Here is a 21845-nt window from a genome sequence, read left to right as displayed (position 1 = left end):
GGCTAAGCCTCCACCCTTGCCCTTAACCTAGCAGTTGTCCTCTTAGGAACCCCTTTAGGTCCCCTACTGATTTGAGTGGTAACATGTCCTTTGTGGTAAGATGAAAATCCTTATTTTGCTTGTGTTTTAAAAGGGTTATTTTATCGCAAAATTAACAAATGTGTGTGGTCATTTGGAGGATGCCTGAAAGAATCAATTTGTAGAACACATAATTTGATATATGGTTATGCATAGTTATTTTGGATCCAAATTGAGAACTAGAAGACGTTGGACAATTTGTAGAATGCATGGTTTACTATATAATTTTTTAGAGCATTATTGATCCAAATTAAGAACTGGGAAAGCATTGAGATCAAAAGCATTTTTAGTAGTTGGTGATGTTGGTATGAGAAGCTAGGGTTTTGTTGCAGCATATTGTTTCGGCATCCTATGATCCCAAGCACATCAAGGATACAACCTGTTATCCATGATAACTCCTAGAAATAATTTTTAGTTTGATAGTCATTTTAGATAAGATTTTTCACCACTGCTCTTTGCATCTATCTGTTGCTTTGTTGAAAGAGGTTGTTGTGCTTACAATTGGAGATTAAAGAAGGAAGGACAGGTCCAGTTTAATTTGTTTTGGAGAAATTCCCTTGTTCTCTAAAACCCATTTCTTTCACTAATCCCATTTCATCCTTTAGCCACATCTCATATTTTAACTCTAGCCGTAACCCGCATTTAAAACTCTAGCCACATCTCATATTTCAACTCTAGTCGTAACCCATATTTAAAACTCTAGCCACATCCCTTTTTTAAAAACTCTAGTCGCGGTTCTTTTTAAAGGGTTGGGACCCACAAACCATATCGCTATCGGCCCCTTCCCTTTCATGAAACCATATCCGCTCGTTGTTTCTCCTCCGATTGCGATTGCGATATTGTACATCGCAACTCCTCCCCGCCGATTGCGATATCACATAAACCTGTCACCACTCCTCCGTTGATAATGCAATTCCTCCCCGCCAATTACAGTATCGCATAAAGTTTCGCCCCCCGCCAATTGCGGTATCGCATAAAGTTTCGCCCCCCGCCAATTGCGGTATCGCATAAAGTTCCGTCCCCCCGCCGATTGTGATGTGCCTCCCCTCGCCGATTGCAATGTGTCTCCCCTTGCTGATTGCGATAATTCCTCCCCCGCCGATTGCAATATCGCAATCAGAGATCGCTCAAGTCACAAATCCCTTCTCCGCTAAATTCCCTTCCAACTTGCAATTGCGATGGACCCGAAAAGTTATGCATTATGGTTGTGTGAAATTTCAGGTCCGACATATTAGGAAATCACCATAAATCAGTGTTAACACCCCTTCTTCCTTCCTAATGGCGATATGTGAAGTCCTCATTCCGGATGCAATATTCTCTGTGTCATGTTTTATTAAAAGTTTTATGTTCGGACAATTGGTGAACATTATGGAATAAGGTAAAAGGCTCCCCTCCTGTATTCCGATTGCGATAACAACAGACCAGGTCAATGAATATTAAAACATCCATTTCACCTTCCACTCAAGAAGACAACGAGGGTATTTTCAGCGTATATTCAGTAGCATGGTCATCAAACAGAACGCAGAGAAAAGAGGGCAACAAGACACAGAGACAGCGAGACACTTTCAACAACAAACAGCACAACAAGATTCAAAGGGCCAGATGTATGAATTTCCACAAATACAGTGTCACACTTCAAACAGTCTTATTTCCCTAAATTATTGTAACAGTTTATGCGACTCCCATTTGTATTTGAACTCTGTTAAAACAGAAAATCCCTATGAAAGATCAATGTTTTATTAATCAAATAGGATTAGATCTCATAGCTGTCAATTGAATCTAGCCCAGGTGGCAAATTTTGTAAAAGAGATCTCACTCTAGAAATAATGAGATTTCTGAAATTAAGGAGGGGAGATAATGTGAGGAAACCACTATTGTATATTGTTCAGTTAATAGAAATACAGTTTGTAGAAATACTTTGTTTTAACCTAAGATTCATTTCGGTTTCAGTTCCATCTTATCATGCTTCTATGTTTTTATTAGTTTTCATAGCTTATTTGATTACTTGGAATTCAATGTTACATTGCTCCAACTTCCTTCAATTTGTTGTGATTACTACGAATGTCCATATTCACATTAGTAAACTAAAAATGCCTCAGCTTCCACAAAATAGTGTTGTTTGTAATTGATTTTCTTTAATTGACTCCATGCCCAATGGTAGTTGTACTCACACTCTTTCACCTGCAAAAATCACATAGAAAACCAGAGTTAGCCATCTGTATTTTTAAATATATTGAGAGAGCCCTCTCAGATTGGAAGGGCTAACTTCCAGTCAAAAGTTGGTTTGAAATAGTTACACTGGGTTGAAGGTTGACACAACCCAACCTACTCTAGCCCAGTTGATAACATTTTGGTGCGTCTGTTGGGAGCCGAAAAGCTCCTTTTCCCGGATTTTCTTTGAATCTCTTCATTCTGATTCCAAAGGGTAACAGGAAATCAGAGTTTTCTGAAGGTTGTGATATTAGTCTGGCGACTCCAAATCCTGAAGATCGAAGCTTCATGGTGACTCCACTACTTACAGATCAGTAGCTTGAAGAAGTTCCAAGATGAGTTTTACCGCAAGAAGAAATGTCAGGTATGCTCCTATGGATCGGTCTCACATCTATGGTTTTCCAAATCCTATGCCTTGTGTTGATTGGTCAACCCATCTTCCCATATTTAAAGATGAAAAGGAAAATGATGTTGGTCTACATTTGGTTAAATTCCATTTACATGTATGTAGAATGAGGGTTGAGTTTCCTGAGGATTGTCTCATGAAGATGTTTATGGCTACCCTTGAAGACAAAGCTAGAATATGGTATGAAGGGTTGCCATCAAGGAGCTTATGTTCTCTTAAAGATTTCCATAGAATATTTTTTGGACATTATGGGAAGTCTCATCCTTCATCACCATTGTTTCAAGATTGTTGTAATTTTTGGAAAGGTTTCATTCAATATCTCAAAAGTATTGATGATGATGTAGAATGTATGGATGATGAAGAGATATTAGAAGCACTTTATGAATTTTCTTCTCAAGCTAGTTATCATGAAAATCAAGAAGTTTTCCAACAAGTACATGTCTCTTCTTTAGTTGAAGATGAAATGGATCAGCAATTTGACAGTCAAGTCATAGTACATGAAATCCATGAATATTTGCAGCCCTATCAATCTATATGCAGTCAGAGGTATGAACCAAATCATTCAAATTGTTTTTCAGCTCATTCCATTTCTGAGATTTTATGTCAAGAAAAAACTCCTCAAGATCAGGTTGTTGAAAATACATGCATGAAAATTTTGGACAGTAAGGTAACATGTGAAGAAAGTTGTCTACCTAGACAAGAACTTTTTTCTGTTAATGATGTTGTCTCGTTTGAAGTGCATGAAAGTTCACTTTTAGGTAAACCTGAGTTACATGAAGAGCTGAATATACAAGTTTTACCTATTCTATTTGAGGATCATAAAAATGACATGGATGAAATGCATAAAGTTGTTTGTATAGGAATTGTTAGTGTTCAGACTCAAGATGACATTCCTCAAGCAAAACTACCAAAGGTTATATCTGATTTGTTTGCTAAGAAAAATATTAGTTTTGATACACACAATATGGATGTCATATTTGAAGATATTCAAGGATACATGGATGGTTTTGTTGATTTACCTGAAAGGGAAGATAAATCTGTTGTTGCCTTTTTATTTGATGATGTTCTTGGAATTGAAGACATAGGACAACAGAGACTATCAGTTATGAATGAATTCAGTCCTCATGGTGTTACTCATCTAGAAAAGGTGATTTTTCGTGATTATCAAGATCCTTTGGTAAGTCTATTACAGTCATCAGTGAAGCTAGAGTTTCTTTCATTTATAAGCTCAGGTGATGGATTCAATTTTTATTCTGAGTTGCCAATTGATGGTCCACTTAAATACAGTCAAGAAGCCCAAGCGTTGAATCTACTCTTTGACTGGTTATACTGGAGGTTTCATATTGCTTGAATTAAGCAGGTGGATTTTCAGATGTTAGAGTAGGGTTATTGGTACATAAATAAGCTTGTTGGGCAAGCATTTCCTTCAACTTTAGGAAATATTTTACAGTTGTTAGTTTCAGTTTGTACAGCAATTTGATATCATATTGCAGCAGTAGTAGTTGGTTTTCAGTTGGTTTGCAGTTTGCTTTCCAGTTTGGTGAAGTGGGTTTGAATGTAGTCTTCAAATTGGGATCAGCTCAATGGTCACGCAACTGATCTGTGCTGAAATTTCTAAATGTTACCCATTAGAAATCCCTACCGCATTATCTAGTTTATTTCACCTACTTGTTTATTCCTTAACAAGTTATTTATTCACATAAATACTGAAAATAAACACAAATGCAGCCTTAACTCATATACAGATCAACAACTGAAATACTAGACAAACACACAAGGGACACTGTTATTTTTGGACAATCATCCCTGGAAAAACCCAATGCGGGAAAACCGGTGCAGCAGTTCTGAGGGTTTTATTATTATGCAGATTTCTTGAGTACAACTAGGGTGCCGAATTGGCTCACCCAAGAGATATTTTTACACGGCAGTAATACCTCTTCTCGGAGACAGATATTCAACTTCTCAGCGCTAGTCTGCCCCACGAAAATCCTTTCAACGCTTTTCCAAGGCTCTGCGTCAACCCTGCTAGCCTCTGTGTAGCTCATAAACCCTCTGCGTTAGCCTTCTGCCTCTCTACATCATCTTTCTGGCCTTCTGAGTCACCCACGCAGGCCCCTCAGCCTCTGCGCAGTCTCTAGCTGCCTCTGCGTGTCTCCTCCTACCTCTGCGTCAACCTCTTCAGTCACTGCGCTGACCCTCAGGGACTATCTCTGCCTCTCTGCTATGTACTCACTGCCCCTCGCTACAACAGATCACTTGTTCGAATTTTCTCAGCAAACCCCGCTCCAGAAAATCGCACTGACCGATCAATCTTGGTGTATCTCCAACTGACCCTCAAGCCTCTTATACTTTTCCTATTGACTCTTCAACGGCCGAGATTAAGTCTCTAATCAATGGTTAAGATTAGATTTGGCTTGATCCATGTCATTTAGAACATTCTCACCCAGTTTTATATTAATACCCATTAATATTTTAATTTTCCTAAGTTTAGACTTAGGAACTCCATTAAAATATTAATTATTTAATATCTCTCTAACCGAGCAGAATTTCCCAAAACCATTTCTAGGTCTTGGAGATCTCATGTGCTTTAGCCTCTCCACCAATTTTCATGGCTAGAGCACATCCGATTCTACCGCAAATCAACACTCCCTCTTAGCGAGGAATATGCTCTAGTAATGCTCCACCACTTAACATCACACTGATCCTCCAGCACCAGTACATGTGCTGATGCTGGGCTTGCTGCCGTACATCCAATGCACTGTTTCCTTCTGTACTGCTGCCCATGGCTCTGCCACTGCCACTGCTACATATGTATTGCAACTCCCTCTCAACGTGCTGCATCATGCTGCCCATAGCACTACCACTGCTAACTGCTGCACTGCAACTCATTTACTGAGAAGTAAGTAACTGATCCACCCAAATACTAACATCCTTATCAGTCTGGAAGCCTCCTGATACTGAAGCTACCTCTATTTCTATCTGATGCTCCCTCTGCTACCTCTGCGCTGCTGCAACCACCTCTGTGCCTTTCGCACTGCTGCAACCTCCACTGTGCCTCTCACATTACTGCAACCACCTTTGTGCCTCACAACCCCCATTGTGCTGCTACAAACCCTGGCACTCTAGCATTTCCTTGTCGCTCCATCGCATCTTGCTTCTACCAACATCCGTCATCTTTCTACTGTCATTCAAGGCTCCCATAGTCGCATATGATCCAAGAGTTTGGGTACCTCAAGGATCCTGCCCCTCATCTTCTGTAGTCCTCCTGACTACAGCTCGATGTCTCCCCACCTCTCCTCTAGAGGTGCATGAGCACTCATGGCACAGTCGTCATTAGTCTCGACTTCTTTCTCTGCCTTAGTCGAAGTTGCCTTGGATTCAAAAGCCTCTCCATTGTTCTTCTTCCTAGGACATTGGGATGCATAATGACCCAGCTCCCCACAATGGAAGCACTTCACCTTAGAGATTTCCTTCTTCCTCTTCCCTTGCTATCCTGCAGATGCCACAGTCGCATCCTCCTCCTCTTTCTTGATTCGTCCTCCTTTGCTGCTACTTCCTAGGTCAATCATCTGATCTCTTCTTGGCAAAGAGCTGCCCACATCTCTTCCCATCTTGGAAGAATAGCTCTACCCAAAATGCCTTGGACAAATGTCTCCCACTCCTCGGACACTGCATTCAGGGCGGTCCTCACAATAAACTCCCGATCCGGTGTGGCCCTTATGGAAGTAAGTTGGTCCCGAATCTCCTGCAATCTGAGGAGGTATAGATCTATCTGCTCCCCCTTTTGCATCTGATATGACCGCAATTAATTCTCTAATAGTATCTTCTGCTGCACGGACGTGCCCTGATACAATGTCGTCAAGGTATTCTACATCTCCTTTGTCGTGTTCTTCTGAACACGACAATATGTGGTACGACATGATCCTTGACCCCATCAAGGATTATGCACTTTGCCTTCACCATTGCATCCTCATAATTCTCATTATCAACTGGATCTACTGGGATAGCCACAGTTCTCAAGGCGAAGCCCTTGATGCGGAAACAGGCAAGATCCTGGCCTTCCAAATGACAAAGTTGGAGGCCCCGTCCAACCTGTCCTGATCCCTCAGTTTGTTCATTGCCATCTCCGCTCCTCTTCTAGACTCCCTCTGAGATTCGACTTCCCTCCTGGAAATCTCCCTCTAAGTCCTGATTTCCCTGCTGGAAATCTTCCTGCCAACTGTCGAACCGCTCCTCTCCAATCCTCTTTGCAACTGCAACTCGGATCTGGATTTCTTGGCTAGAAATCCATCAAGGCAGCGACTCCCTCTACCTTGGTTCTGTCCCGTTAGGTACTGTTCTGCTCTGACAAAAACAGCACCCCACCAACTCCACAATCTGCCCACAGCTCCCTAGGCCCCGACAACTGAAGAAACTGAGCCTTCCAACTCTGCGCAATCCCAGCAAACGCTAAATCACTCCTCTAGCCAATTGCGTCAAGCCTACCTAGCTAAGTAGGATGACATGGCTCTTTGTGAGCCTCTTCTGCCTCTGCGCTAGCCCTCTCTCTGGCTCGAAATGATGACATAGGCCCTCTGCGTCACTCCTCCTTTGCTGCCTTCTGCTTAGGAGTAGCTATGTCTCTTGGGAGAGCTGCTACTGCTGCAAATTTCTGATATTGCTAGTGCCTTCAGTGCTCCTGTGATCTACAATGCTCCGATACCATGCTGAAATTTCTAAATGTTACCCATTAGAAATCCCTACTGCATTATCTAGTTTATTTCATCTACTTGTTTATTCCTTAACAAGTTATTTATTCACATAAATACTGAAAATAAACAAAAATGCAGCCTTAACTCATATACAGATCAACCACTGAAATACTAGACAAACACACAAGGGACACTGTTATTTTTGGACAATCGTCCCCTGAAAAACCCAATGCGAGAAAACCGGTGCAGCAATTTTGAGGGTTTTATTATTATGCAGATTTCTTGAGTACAACTAGGGTGTCGAACTAGCTCACCCAATAGAGATTTTTGCACGGCAGTAATACCTCTTCTCGAAGACAAATATTCAGCTTCTCAACACTAGTCTGCCCCACAAAAATCCTTCCGGCGCTTCTCCAAGGCTCTGCGTCAACCCTGCTAGCCTCTATGTAGCTCCTAAACCCTCTGTGTCAGCCTTCTACCTCTCTGCGTCGGCTTTGCAGCCTTCTGCATCACCCACGTAAGCCCCTCAGTGTCTGCACAGTCTCTAGTTGCCTCTGCGTGGCTCCTACTACCTCTGTGTAGGTCTGGCTACCTCTGCGTCAGCCTCTTTAGTCACTGCGCTGACCCTGAGGCACTATCTCTGCCTCTCTGCTATGTACTCACTGCCCCTCACTGCAGCAAACCCCACTCCAGAAATTCGAACTGACTGATCAATCTTGGTGCATCTCCAACTGACCCGCAAGCCTCCTCTTATACTTTTCTTGTTGACTCTTCAGTGACCGAGATTAAGTCTCTAATCAATGGCTAAGATTAGATTTGGCTTGATCCATGTCATTTAGAACATTTTCACCCAGTTTTATATTAATACCCATTAATATTTTAATTTTCCTAAGTTTAGACTTAGGAACTCCATTTATTAATTATTTTAATATCTCTCTAACCGGGTGGAATTTCCCAAAACCATTTCTTGGTCTTGGAAGTCTCATGTGCTTTAGCCTCTCCACCAATTTTCATGGCTAGAGCACATCCGATGCTACCACAAATCAATAGTCTGTTAGTTCTTTCTTGCACCACAGGGGCGCAGCATCCCCATTGGAGCCATTGTTATCCATGATAACTCCTAGAACTAATTTTTAGTTTGATAGTCATTTTAGATAAGGTTTTTCACCACTGCTCTTTGCATCGATCTGCTGCTTCGCTGAAAGAGGTTGCTATGCTTACAATTGGAGATTAAAGAAGGAAGAACAGGTCCAGTTTAATTTGTTTTGGAGAAATTCCCTCGTTCTCTAAAACCCATTTCTTTCACTAATCCCATTTCATCCTTTAGCCACATCTCATATTTTAACTCTAGCCGTAACCTGCATTTAAAACTCTAGCCACATCTCATATTTCAACTCTAGCTGTAGCCCATATTTAAAACTATAGCCGCATCCCTTTTTTAAAAACTCTAAGCGCAGTTCTTTTTAAATGGATGGGACCCACAAACCATATCGCTATCGGTCCCTTCCCTTTTGTGAAATCATATCCGCCCGTGTTCCCCCTTCGATTGCAATTGCGATATTGCATATCGTAAGTCCTCCCTGCCGATTGCAATATCGCATAAACCCGTCACCACTCCTCCGTCGATATCACAATTCCTCCCCGCTGATTTCGATATCGCATAAAGTTTCGTCCCCCCGCCGATTGTGATGTGTCTCCCCTCACCGATTGCGATGTGTCTCCCCTCACCGATTGTGATAAGTCCTCCCCCGCCGATTGTGATATCGCAATCAGAGATCGCTCAAGTCACAAATCCCTTCTCCACTGAATTCCCTTCTGACTTGCGATTGCGATGGACCCAAAAAGTTATGCATTATGGTTGTGTGAAATTTCAAGTCCGACATATTGGAAAATCACCATAAATCAGTATTAACAACACTTCTTCCTTCCCAATGGCGATATGCGAAGTCCTCGTTCCGGATGCGATATTCTATGTGTCATGTTTTATTAAAAGTTTCGTGTCTGGACAGTTGGTGAACATTATGGAATATGGTAAAAGGCCCCCCTCCTATATTCTAATTGCGATAACAGTAGGCCCAGGTCAATGAATATTAAAACATCCATTTCGCTTTCCGCTCAAGAAGACAGCGAGCCACTTTCAATAGCAAACAACACAGCAAGATTCAAAGGGCCAGATGTATGAATTTCCACAAATATAGTGCCGCACTTCAAACAGTCTTATTTCCCTAAATTATTGTAACAGTTTATGTGACTCCCATTTGTATTCGAACTCTGTTAAAACAAAAAATCCCTATGAAAGCTCAATGTTTTATTAATCAAATAGGATTAGATCTCATAGTTGTCAATCGAATCTAGCCCAGGTGGCAGATTTTGTAAAAGAGATCTCACTCTATAAATAATGAGATTTTCGACTCTAAGGAGGGGAGATAATGTGAGGAAACCACTGTTGTATATTTTTCAGTTAATAGAAATACAGTTTGTAGCAATACTTTGTTTTAACCTGAGATTCATTTCGGTTTCAGTTCCATCTTATCATGCTTCTATGTTGATATTAGTTTTCATAGCTTATTTGATTACTTGGAATTCAATGTTAGATTGCTCCAACTTCCTTCAATTTGTTGTGATTACTACGAATGTCCATATTCACATTAGTAAACTAAAAACTCCATGTCCAATGGTAGTTGAACTCACACTCTTTCACCTGCAAAAATCACATGAAAACCAGAGTTAGCCATCTATATTTTTAAATATATTGAGAGAGCCCTCTCAAATTGGAAGGGCTAAATTCCAGTCAAAAGTTGGTTTGAAATAGTTACACTCGGTTGAAGGTTGACACATCCCAACCTGCTCCAGCCCAGTTGATAACACAACCTACAATTGGGCATAGGTCGGATTTGTGACATCTAGGCTTGTGCACATGGGCACAAGTCAATAGTGTTAGCAGTGGTAGTATTACAGTGTTGTGATGCAAAAGCATATATAGTGTAGGTCATTGTGATTGTTGATCAGATACACTACTACTAGAGTCATTAACAAATATATCTATATGACGAATAATGTTGGTCATAATTGTGAAGCTAGGGTTTCAGTTGTGGAAGTTGAAGCATTGCATTGGTATTAACAACCAGGGTTTGATCATTGAACATAAGAAGTTGTATCTGCTGACGACTTTGTGCATTACTACAAAACGACAAAAGCCAGCAATGATTTAATGATTACTTATTCTTTTGAGCCCAAGGGGATCTAGTCTAAAAATTTTGAAACGTGGTCCGTCGACTGATAAGGGTCGCAGGGTGGTGTAAGCCAAGAGATTGGACCCACAAAAGGAAATTATAAAAAGGGAAAGGGGCTCATTTTATAAGGCTACTCTAACTACTCATTCTATAAGGCTATTCTAACTAAGGCCCCTTCTCTAAGCGTTGGGCCATAAAGAGTACACCTTATTGTGAAAATTCTATCACTGCAGCAACTGATTTACTTTTCCTACTTATTTCATCGTAAGTTATTCATGAAATTACTTCAACAAACATTAAAATAAATACTACTGCAGATATCACCTAGTAATGCAGAAACAAAAATATCCACACATTGACACAATTATTTCGAATTAATGTCCCCGGAAAACCGAATGTGGGAAAACCGGTGCAGCAAGGGAGGATTTTATTATTCAACAATTTTCTTGTACAACAGGGTGCCAAACTGGCTTACCCACAAATAGACAAACTTCCAGAACTTTCCTAAACCCAACATAGGCCCTACTGACCTCTGTTATGGCCTGAAACCCTCTGCGTCGGCCTGAAACCCTCTGCATCAGCCTGAAACCCTCTGTGTCAGCCTGAAACCCTCTACGTCAGCCTACTGAGGCTCTGCGTAGCCTCTCTGGGCTTCTGCGTCACTCCTGCAACCTCTACGTGGATGACGCGGTCCCTTCTGGCTCTGCGCAGTCTCTGTTGCCTCTGCGTGGCTTCCTCTGGTTTTGCGTCTGCCTCTCCTATGCTGACCTCTTGTCTCTCTGTTTCGTACTTGTTGCCTCCTGACTGCTCTCCAAACCACTGGTTCAATTTTTCAGCAAACCCTGCTCCAAAATTTGAACTGATTTGTCTCCCTCGGTGTGTTCTCCAAGTGCCCCCCAAGCCTCCTCTTATACTTTTTATGTTTACATTTCAACGGCCGAGATTAAGTCCCTAATCAACAACTAAGAATAGATTTGGCTTGATCCATGTCTTTTGGACCATTCTAACACAGATTCATATTAATACACATTAATACTTTATTTTCCCTAAGTTTAGACTTAGGGACTCCATTAAAAATATTAATTATTTTAATATCTCCTTATCTGTTTAGAATCTGCCCAAACCCTTTCTAGGTATTGAAGATCTCATGTGCCCCAACCTCTCCACCAAATTTCGTGTTCGTGGCTAGAGCATATCCAATGCTACCCCAAATCAACACCTATGGGGTTGGAAACTTTTCCCACACTTAGGTGTACATTTTAAGCAACACTAGGGGTTATTGAAGACGATATCTATATTGAGCAACCTCAAGGTTTTGAGGTGTATGATAGCGAAACGCATGTTTGCAAGTTGAAGAAATATGGGTTGAAGCTGGCTCCTCATGCATGGTACTCTAACATTGATGGTTATTTATTGAGTCTTGGTTTCAAGAAGAGCAATGTTGATCCAAACTTATATTTCAAAGTTGTTGAAGGCGAACCTTTCATGTTGTTGTTGTATTTAGATGATTTGTTTCTGACAAGGGCTGAAGTTTTGATTGTCCAGTGTAAAAGGGAGTTGGTTTTTGAATTTGAAATAAAGGATCTTGGTCTTATACATTACTATTTGGGATTGGAAATTTGGCAAAAGCCTAATGGAATCTTTCTTGGCCAAGAAAAATACACTATCTCAATCCTTCAGATATTTGGCATGATGGACTGCAAGTCCATGGACACTCCTATGGTGATGAATTTAAAGAAAATCTAGGGTTGTGACTCTGATTTGAATGATCCCTCTATGTCTTGCAAACTGTGTGATTATCTTGTGAACACTATACCTGATATTTGTTATGTTGTGAACACATTGAGCCAATTCTTGGTTGAGCCCCGGCATATGCATTGGGTTGCAGAAAAACATATTGCGAGATATTTGTGTGGTACTATTGAATATGGTCTGAAATATGCTGCTAATGAAGAATGGCAGCTATATGGATTTACCAATGTTGATTAGGTTGGAAAATCTAATGATAGAAAGAGCACTTTTGGATTTTGTTTTGGCTTGGGCTCGACTATGATTTCATGGTCTAGTAGAAACCAAATTTCTATTGCTCTAAGTACCATTGAAGTTGGGTATATAGTTGCATGTTCAGCCTGTTGTGAAGTTGTGTGGCTTCAAAAGTTGTTTGTTGGATTGTTTGATCAAGTGTTGGAATAGACAATTATATATTGTTATAATCAAAGTTGTGTGAAGCTTTCTGAGAACCTAGTGTTTCATGACAAGTCAAAGCACATTGATATCAAGTATCATTACATCCAGAATATTGTCTAGAGGAGAGTTGTGAGGCTTGAGTATGTCCCTATTGATCAGCAAATTGTTGATGTGTTAACAAAGGCATTGTCCAAGATGAAGTTTGAATATTTTAGAGAACTTGGAGTTGTTGAGAACCCCTATCTGAGAGAGCGGGAGCGCTAATCGTAAAATAACATATGATGGACAATCTTCCTTAGGCTACAACTGAGAGACCTATGGATTGGTCGGGAAGATTGTCACTCCCTTAGGTTGATTGACCAAGGGGCCAGTAAGTCTAGATGTGGAGCTCATTCTGAGGCATGGAGTGATCTCTTAGGTTTTTACCGAGAGACCAGTATGGTCGGGGGCATTGATTTTGTGATTTCTCCCTTAGGCAGTGACTGAGAGACCTATGGATTGGTCAGGTACACTGATCTCGAGTTTCCTCCCGTAGGTCATGGACCAGGAGATCTATGGATTGATCGAGGAGATGAATCCTGTGCATATGATTGGTTTGGCTTCATTGGTTGATCCCACTAGTCAGTGGGGCACTGACCTGGATGCCATGGGGTTGTGGCTTGTGGGATGTGTTGGATGTTATGTATTTTTCCTTATGATGAGACTGATGATCTCTCCCTTAGGTTGTGGACCAGGAGACCTATGGATTGGTCAGGGAGATTGATCTTGATAGAGAGGGAGACTTGTGCTTATTCTTTAGGCTGTGAGCCGAGAGACCTATGGATTGGCCAGGGAAATTGATTTTGAGAGAGAATGAAAAGAACCTACCTAGATAAGAGGGAGTGTTGAAAAAATTAGGTAGCTACAATCAGTATTTTCATTGGAAAATAATGGAGACAATTCATATTTTCAACTTTGACCAAGTCAGCGTCAAGAAGGACAAGTCAACCCCACATATGTGAAAAGGCACCTCCTCAACCACATATAAACATGACTTTGTGGAGCTCATTTTGGCATCTCATCACACACAAAATTCAATCTCAAATTGCAGGGAATCTTTCACACGTACGAAGACAGGAGCATCTTTGACCAGCATTGACTAGTCCTTTTGTCGTTTGACCGGACTGTTCAGGGGGCCAAATATTATGTGGCATATTTCACTGTGGTTGACCGAACTTCAGTCTTGTTGACTCTGTGATCTATGTTGACTTTCGACATTGACTTTATGTGGTGACTTTTTGTGTTGACCTGCAATTTGACCAAACTTCTACAAGACGAAATTTGGCCTGTTGACTTGACTTTGCCTGTGGAAAAGATCAGTATGGTTTCTCTCTCAGTTGACTCAGTTTGACTTGGATATTTTGGATGATCAATAATCGACCTTTGACTGGTTATTGTACAAATTGGAATTGGACAGAATTTCTCTCTCACAACTAAAGATTGGTTGTGTTTTCCCCCTTGTGGGTTTTGCCTTGGCTGTGAGCCTAATTTCGGTGTCTCTTGTCTCTTGTTTACTATTCATTGTGATCTCTATGATCTATTGATGATTGAATGGTTGAAGTTTTTCATGTGTAACTGCTTAATGATTGGAATGCTAGAAGAAGTTTAATTATCATTGGAAGTAGTTATCAATTTTGAAAAATTATACTCGTCTTGATTGCACTATAAAATCAACAATAGAATATCACTTCTATATGGTTATTGTTATTTGTGTATTTAATGGATGAAACTTTAATGATTATCATTCATATACTATGGAACACATTTTAAGCTTCTAAAAACTGTATTATTTGTCAACAAGTAGCACAAATTTCTATGTTTTCATACTTTCTGCAACTAATTCGGCATCATGCATGGACTTTTCAAATATATATGCATAAAAATGTATTAAAATACATATTATACAACAACACTCCAAGCACGCTTCACTCCCAAAGTCTTTCGGAAATTGGCATTTCATGCTACCTCTCAACAACCTTGTTTATCAGTGTTATTCCAATTTTCATAAGAATTGTTCCTTCTAAGCATCCCTACTAATGTCAGCAATGTAACAATGTTCTTCTACTGTTTCTTTACTTCATCCACAAAAGCAATAGAAGAAAATACATGCATGCCAAAAAATTTGTGAAACTAATCATGCATGTGGAGCCATTTTGCTATACTTCTAGTCATGTTGCACGCTTTCAACAACTACCAAAAAAAGAAGGTTGAATGCACCCAAAGTACACAACACATTTGTGTTTCACCTTATCACAGGAAATTATGTTGTTCATCAACCCAAGATTAACAATCACCTGCACCCATAGCAAAGAAAATCAACATGGATTTCACATAGGCACAGAATTCCTAGATCCTAGATAATTATCAAAAAAGATTTGCGATGCAGAAAAACTGATAATCTCAATACCTCATCAAAAACAGGGACACTCCCACCCACGAGGCCAGTATTACCACCTTGTGGAACAACTGCTAGACATCTTGAATTACAATATTTTAGGATCTGTGAGACCTGCAAAAAAGGAAAATGACCAGAGATATAAGCTGAAATTTTCTTAAACTGGTCGTAAAGAATATTGAAATTAAACCTTTTAACCATAATCAAGTGCCTTCAAAGAAATAATAAATATTTCATTCAAAGTATATATAAGAACTGAAAAGAAAACATCCAATCTTTTTTTGAAATACATGGCAAGAGAAAAGCCACCAAATTTGAGGACTCACTTAGTTTGAAAAAAGTTTTCTTTCTCCTATGGTGTGGCTTGCAGCACAAAGAAGAAACATATCCCATGGAAAAACAATAAAGTTACCTTGATATAGCATGAAATGGCAATATGGAGAGGTGATCAGGGAAAGGAGGACTTAGTGGGCAAAATAATGAAATGCACTTAGTAAGGATTTTTTCTATACAAGCAAGGCTGCTGACTTATAATTTGATTTTCTCTCTCATATTCAATAGAATATTTTGGCATTGTGTTAATTTTCAAAGCTCATTAGGAATAATTCTTGAGTTGATATTTGAAATAGAGTAAAGTTCTCTAGACTTTAAATTCAAAACATACAGCCTTATTAGCAATCAAATCAAGTTAGTATTTAATCAAAGTACTATACATCTAGGGTTTCAACAATATGCATTCATGACAGACTTTGCTAGGGTTTTTGTTATAAACCCTAGATACATCAATACTTAAGTTAGCATACTAACATATGTATATCTAGGGTTTCATCATTGTATACTAGAAACTTATATCAATACTTACTTTGGTAAGCCCTAGAAACAAACATCAAAGTTAGATACACAACAAAAACAAGCTAGGGTCCAATTGAGCAGAAGAATACATTCCTAGGGTTTCATTCATAGGACCTCCTTTTAGTTATTACAAGGGTTTTGATTTATTAGTAGCAAACACTAACTTAAAAGGTCTAAGGTTTTGGTTTATTACTGTTAGATATTCCGACACATAGGAAATAATTTAGTACAACTTGGTCTAATGTACAGTTAGGTAAAGTGTGTTTCTTTAGTATGTACTTTTCATAACTTACAATCCAACGGTCATGATATGTTCTAGACATGAAGTGATCCGACGGTTCATTCTCTCCTCGATATTACCGACACTTGATCCGTGGCTTAACACCATGTTGACCACTACATGTCAACGACCCATAGTAGTACACCCCCTTGTTACGCAAAAGGAATAGCGCCTGATCGATGTGTCTATGTCGTTCAGCTATCATCATCAGCCTGATCATCATGTTATAATGTAAACCCATTCTGCATGTGTATAATGTAAATAATCTCAGCAGATCCGTGTCGTGTATGTAATTGCCTAGGTAAACCTATTTTTCTAGTGATGATCTACATTCCGGGAGGTTTTTTGTCTCACCAATCCATTCTCGAATGGTCGACAGAGTTTTCCTTCAGCCTTACCCCAAAGCCGGAATGGATTTTGTCACTAGGATCTTAGGTGAGTCCTAGTGTTATAGATCGAGTCTATGTAAAAGTGATTTGGGAATAATCCTAACTATTTGGTTAGGTTATTTTATTACAAATTGCTTGGTCTGCTAGATTATATTTGTGTCGCATAAATGGGTAGTCTGTGAGGGTCTTTTTCAAATGGGTTTTCCCCCTTATGATGTAAAAATATGAAAATTATGATGTAAAGTGTCTTGAAGGTTGGAAAAATAATTTATCCCCTCATAGGTTAATTAATTAAATTTTCTAGCCAAAAATTAATTAAAATCCTAAGCCAGAAATTTAATTAATTCAAAGTATTAGGTAAATTTAAATTCTCTGAAGGCAAAATTCGTTGGTCCTTAAAATTCAAATTTTAAAAGGTCCCAGGACTAAGGTAAATTAATTATTTTGATAAATTTTAAGCCTTTGATCCCTGGGGTTAAGTCAAAGTCAAAATTTTGAGGAAATTAATTTTTGAATTAATTAAAATGCATTTAATTGAAAAATTCGAATTTCCTCAAAAATTTAAAATTTCGACGGATGAGATTAAAACAAATTTTGATTCTCGTCAATGATCGAAATTACTTTGACGAGGATCACTCGAACTAGCCGTTGGAGGATTTATCTTTAAATAGGAAGTCATTTGTCAGTCCATTCATTTGACCTTTGAGTCATGTGCTAAGCAAAAAGCTCTTGTGTAAATTTTTATTCGGATAATAAAGAAAGACTTTGGGGTTAATTTTTGCCGGTGTTACTCATCATGGAAGTACTGTAAGATCTGTAGTTTTTCATGCGTAAATGCTTTTATAGCCATTGATAATAGCTTCTGAAGAGTGATTTGAGTACAGGTATCTTGCTCAGTCATTGGGGTTTAAGTGATAATTTAAATTTGAATGTAATAGCAGGTACCTCTATTTATCTTAATTTTATTATCATTTTCTCGCTCTATTTTGATGGCTGAATTGAGTTTTTTAGGAAAGTCTTGATTTTTAGATCATCAAGCGTTCAGGGAAGTTTTCAGTTGAACCAGCCAACTCCCGATCTGTGTTTTCTGAAGAGCCCAGCTTAATTTAATCCTAGGCTTATCATAAGATATTTTATGGGCGATGCATGAAGAGTTTTGAGCTCAGCGCCTCCTTTAAACTTCAAAAAATTTAATTTTTTATGTGCGAAATTGATAGATCTAGCTGTTGAGAGCCTTAGACTATTAGATCTAGGAGCGGAGTTGGACTCACAGTCCTCAGATTTGATAGATCTGCCATTCCTATGCATAGATCTGTAATTATTTTCAGTTTTCTGACTTGGGTTTTCTGGGTTTTAGTTTTTATCATTGTATATATCATTTGGGTGTTTTCTTGTTGTCGTGCAGCTACAGATCTGAGGAAGAAATCTTTGTAGAGCCCAGATCTAAGCCCTGGAGGATAAGATCTGGATTTCTGGGGTTTTATTTATTTTTTTGTATATCCGGGTTCTGGGTGTTTTTATTTTCAGGTACAAGTTGCAGATCTGAAGGTGAAGTTTAGTTTAAGCCAGATCTAGGCCCTAGAGGGTAAGATCTGGCCTCAGAATCATTTTTCCAAGGATACTATCCAGATTTTTAGTAGTCCAAGGGTTTGAATATTTTTTTTTAATCTGAAAAGAAAATTATAAGGGTTTTACAATCTGAAGGGTTTCAAATTTTATAAAAAATTCATAAGTTCTGGAAAGAAAATTTTAAACAGAATTTTTTTGGGAAATTTTTTTTTTTGAGCTACCAATTTTCTATTTGTTGCCGAATTGAGTCTCTTTTGGGCTGCGTTTTTTCCATTTTCTCCTTAGGCATCTCATATCCCTGTTGTCTGGTTCATCTTCTGCTAGCCCAACTCCCTCAAACGCAACTTTTTTTGCTACGTTTCCCCGCATCCTTTTTCTTCCCTCCATACCTTGCGTCCCTCTTTGCATACGTCCCAGCTGCACTGCCATCGCATTCCAAACGCTGCCTCTTTTCCGCAGATATCCTCTCCTCTCTCACTGCCATTGTTTTACAAACCGGCCGTTTCGAAACCGAAACGGCCGAGTCGAACCGAGTTGAAGCCTTGAGGAGTGACCCGGTAGAAAAACCAGTCCGGGAGGCCGAGTCATGACTGACTCGGCCGAGTTATTGCATGACTCGGCCGAGTCAGTCATGACTCGGTCAACCCGGCCGTTTTGCACATCTACTCGGCCGAGTCATTAAATTCAGCCAGTCACCCAAAGAAACAACGATTTTTCTATTTTTTTTTTAACTTTTTAACATTTGGCTGATTGTTGGGGACTCCAAGGTGTTTTCTAAATTGGTTAAGTGCTATTTGGGGTCCATTCCCCTCTCCTAGTATTGATATGATGTTCAAATTTCATGGTAATGTTAAATTCTTAAAGTAAAAGTGACATTCTCCTTAATCTTCATTTTCATCCTTTTACTTAAATTTTTAACATTACCATGAAATGACTCAGGATGTTTAAGAGTGGTTCCAGCCTCATTGGATTTCATATGGAGAAAGTAGAATTTTAGATTTCATTCAAAATCCAGCAGACTTATCATTTTTTCAGGGTTTTAGGATTGGAGGATTGCAATGTTTCCATTGAATTTTGTCATGTATTAGGGTATGGAACTCGTATTTAATCAAGAGCACCAATCCCTCTGTGTACCTTGATGTTAGTGACATTGGTTGTTGAACTCCTCTGGGATTCGCTCTCAAACCTGAAGCTTCTGAAAATGTCGCTTCTGCTCCCGTTTTCGCTCTCGCTCCCCATTTCCGCTCCTGCTCCCAAGTAACACTGAGCTAGATGATGTTGGCAACTCTAGCAGTAGCCAGTACTGGTCATTGATGGGGCCCCTTATCTGACTCTGATGATGATGATCCAGAGATTGGTCGAGATGATCTTGGCTCCTCTGGCAGTAGCTACTAGCCTCCTTGGTTATTTGTATTTTGTTTTGACTCTTGAGTCTTTGATCATGTATGACAGACTACAGTTGACTATGTATTTACTATTGCCATTGGGTACCACCGTACCATTTTGATATAATGGATTGGTTCATGAGCCTACTTTGATCATATGTTGTCTTCCATGTATATTATAATGTTGTGTGTTTGGAAACTTGAATGAAAATCTTTAAAATTATGTTTAAAATATTTAAAATTATGTTTTTTTATAAAAAAAATAAATATTTAATGTATTTTTTACAACGACCGAGTCATTGAAATCGAGCCGGCCGAGTCATTACCGAGTCGGAGTCCGAGTCGGAGTCGATCCTCGGCCGAGTCCGAGTCCAAGTCCGAGTTGTAAAACATTGCTCACTGCTCCATCGTATCTCCTCAAATTCCTGCACGCTGCTTTTCGAAAACCTGCCCTCTACAAACAGCTCCCTCTCCGCGTGATCTCCTTCACCGTTCTGTCCGCTACCCTATTCTCCCATCGCACATTTTCTCCATACACCATCGCTACCTGATCTCCAAGCCGTTGTCCATCCTCCACCTACAAACACAATCGAAAAGTGGCCTCATAACCATCCGTCGAGTTTCCCTTCCTCATCCGTCAGCTCTTCTTCCCTTGCGTTCTATCCATCTCCATTCCTCTTTCGCCTTCGATTTTTTTAACCTGCACCTGCACAATGATAAACAAAGCATTCGATTTCCTTTTTCATTGTTATTTGGCACGGTTAGGTTTTAGGTTGGTTCCTTTGTTTTATAATTCGATTCTTTTTTTTATTTTGGGCTTTGGTTAGATTTAGTTTTAGAATTTGATTTTTCCTTTCTTTTTTTTTGGGTTTTGGTTATTTTTTGTTTTTTTTCCTTTTATTTTTTATTTGATTTAAGTTCACGTTTTTTTTATTTTTATGATTTTTATTTAAAAAATTCTAAAACTTAAAAATTTAAAAAATTAAGAAAATCATAAAAAAATTATTTTTGTGACTTTGAAATTACAAATAAATTAAATAAAAAAACTTAAACTTTCACATTTTAATTTTTATGTGGCTCATCGCCCATAAAAATTTAAATTTAACTAAGTACTTTTGATTTTCATTTTTGGGTCACATTAAAAAGTATATATATATATATATATATATATATATATAGATATATATATATATATATATATATATAGATTTGCCACATTAGTCTTGCTTCATAAAACTTAGCACATCGAAAAATTTTCCTAAGGACTAATTAAATTGTCAATTTAAAATTCCTTCTTGGTATCTTTTCGGGCTAAAGGTAAAATCTAAAGAAAACTTTTGTGGTATTAACATTTTTATTTCTCTATAGTTAAACGCACTTAAATTTTTTGCATTTAAAAATTAACTATAGGAAAGTGGTCAATTTTCCTAGATTTGGGTGACTAAGCATAAATCATTTTAATTCTAGGATTGGAATTGATTAGCATTTAAATTTCATGGTGTTTTAAATTATTTTGATCTCTAGAAATTTAACTGCTAGAATATCTTGCATCTATTGTATTGATCGTCATTGTTTGAATTATTTGATGTATATTGCGAATATTTTCAAGTAATTGTTAAAATACTCTGTTGTGGAATTATAATAGATTGCATATCTTTGTTTCCTAATTTGAATATTTGTGAGCATCTGTTGACATTAATATTAAATTGCGAAGAAGTTTTTGTTCTCTTTGAGCTATAATTGTATCAAAAAGATTTGAAATAAGCTTGTTGTTTAATTGTAATATTTTCAGGAGTTTACTTTTAAGTCTTCATCCATAAAGCAAACATTTAATTTTGGTGATTAAGGGATTCTGCAACACAAGTGTTTTAATCCTCAAGTCTAACTTCATCCCATCATCTAGTGCATTCGCATATAAGTTAGCTTTGCATAAATAAAATTTACTTCCAAGCATAAGCTTGGTCGATAGAGAGATAGGTATCCATCCATCTTTGCTTGAGAAGCCTGCTTTTAATAGTACTTAAAACGGTGACCTTGCAATCGTCAGAGCCACAGCTCTCTGCAGTGGCGGAGGCTCCAAGAATGTTAGATTTTCAGGAGAGATATCGTTAATCACACCTTAGTGTGCTT

At 38.7% G+C, this 21845-nt stretch overlaps 1 protein-coding gene across 3 annotated transcripts in view; it reads right to left on the bottom strand.

Moving 5' to 3' along the window:
- LOC149188087 (D-2-hydroxyglutarate dehydrogenase, mitochondrial-like) overlaps positions 1 to 21845 on the bottom strand; it is a 544264-nt gene that overhangs the window by 439099 nt on the left and 83320 nt on the right. For all 3 annotated transcript variants that reach the window (XM_089411563.1, XM_089411562.1, XM_089411564.1), the window contains 2 exons: positions 15253 to 15354; positions 15092 to 15139 (listed from right to left, as the gene is read on the bottom strand). In XM_089411563.1, coding sequence (XP_089267689.1) covers positions 15092 to 15139; positions 15253 to 15354 — 150 coding nt within the window. The remainder of the gene's footprint in view (positions 1 to 15091; positions 15140 to 15252; positions 15355 to 21845) is intronic.

Source organism: Pinus tabuliformis, chromosome 3_1 (assembly GCF_031772625.1).
Source record: "Pinus tabuliformis cultivar Carrire ecotype Pingquan chromosome 3_1, CPIR1, whole genome shotgun sequence".
Classification (NCBI taxonomy): domain Eukaryota; kingdom Viridiplantae; phylum Streptophyta; class Pinopsida; order Pinales; family Pinaceae; genus Pinus; species Pinus tabuliformis.
The sequence above is the reverse complement of the archived record's forward strand: the minus strand, read 5'-3'. Positions and strand labels throughout refer to the sequence as shown.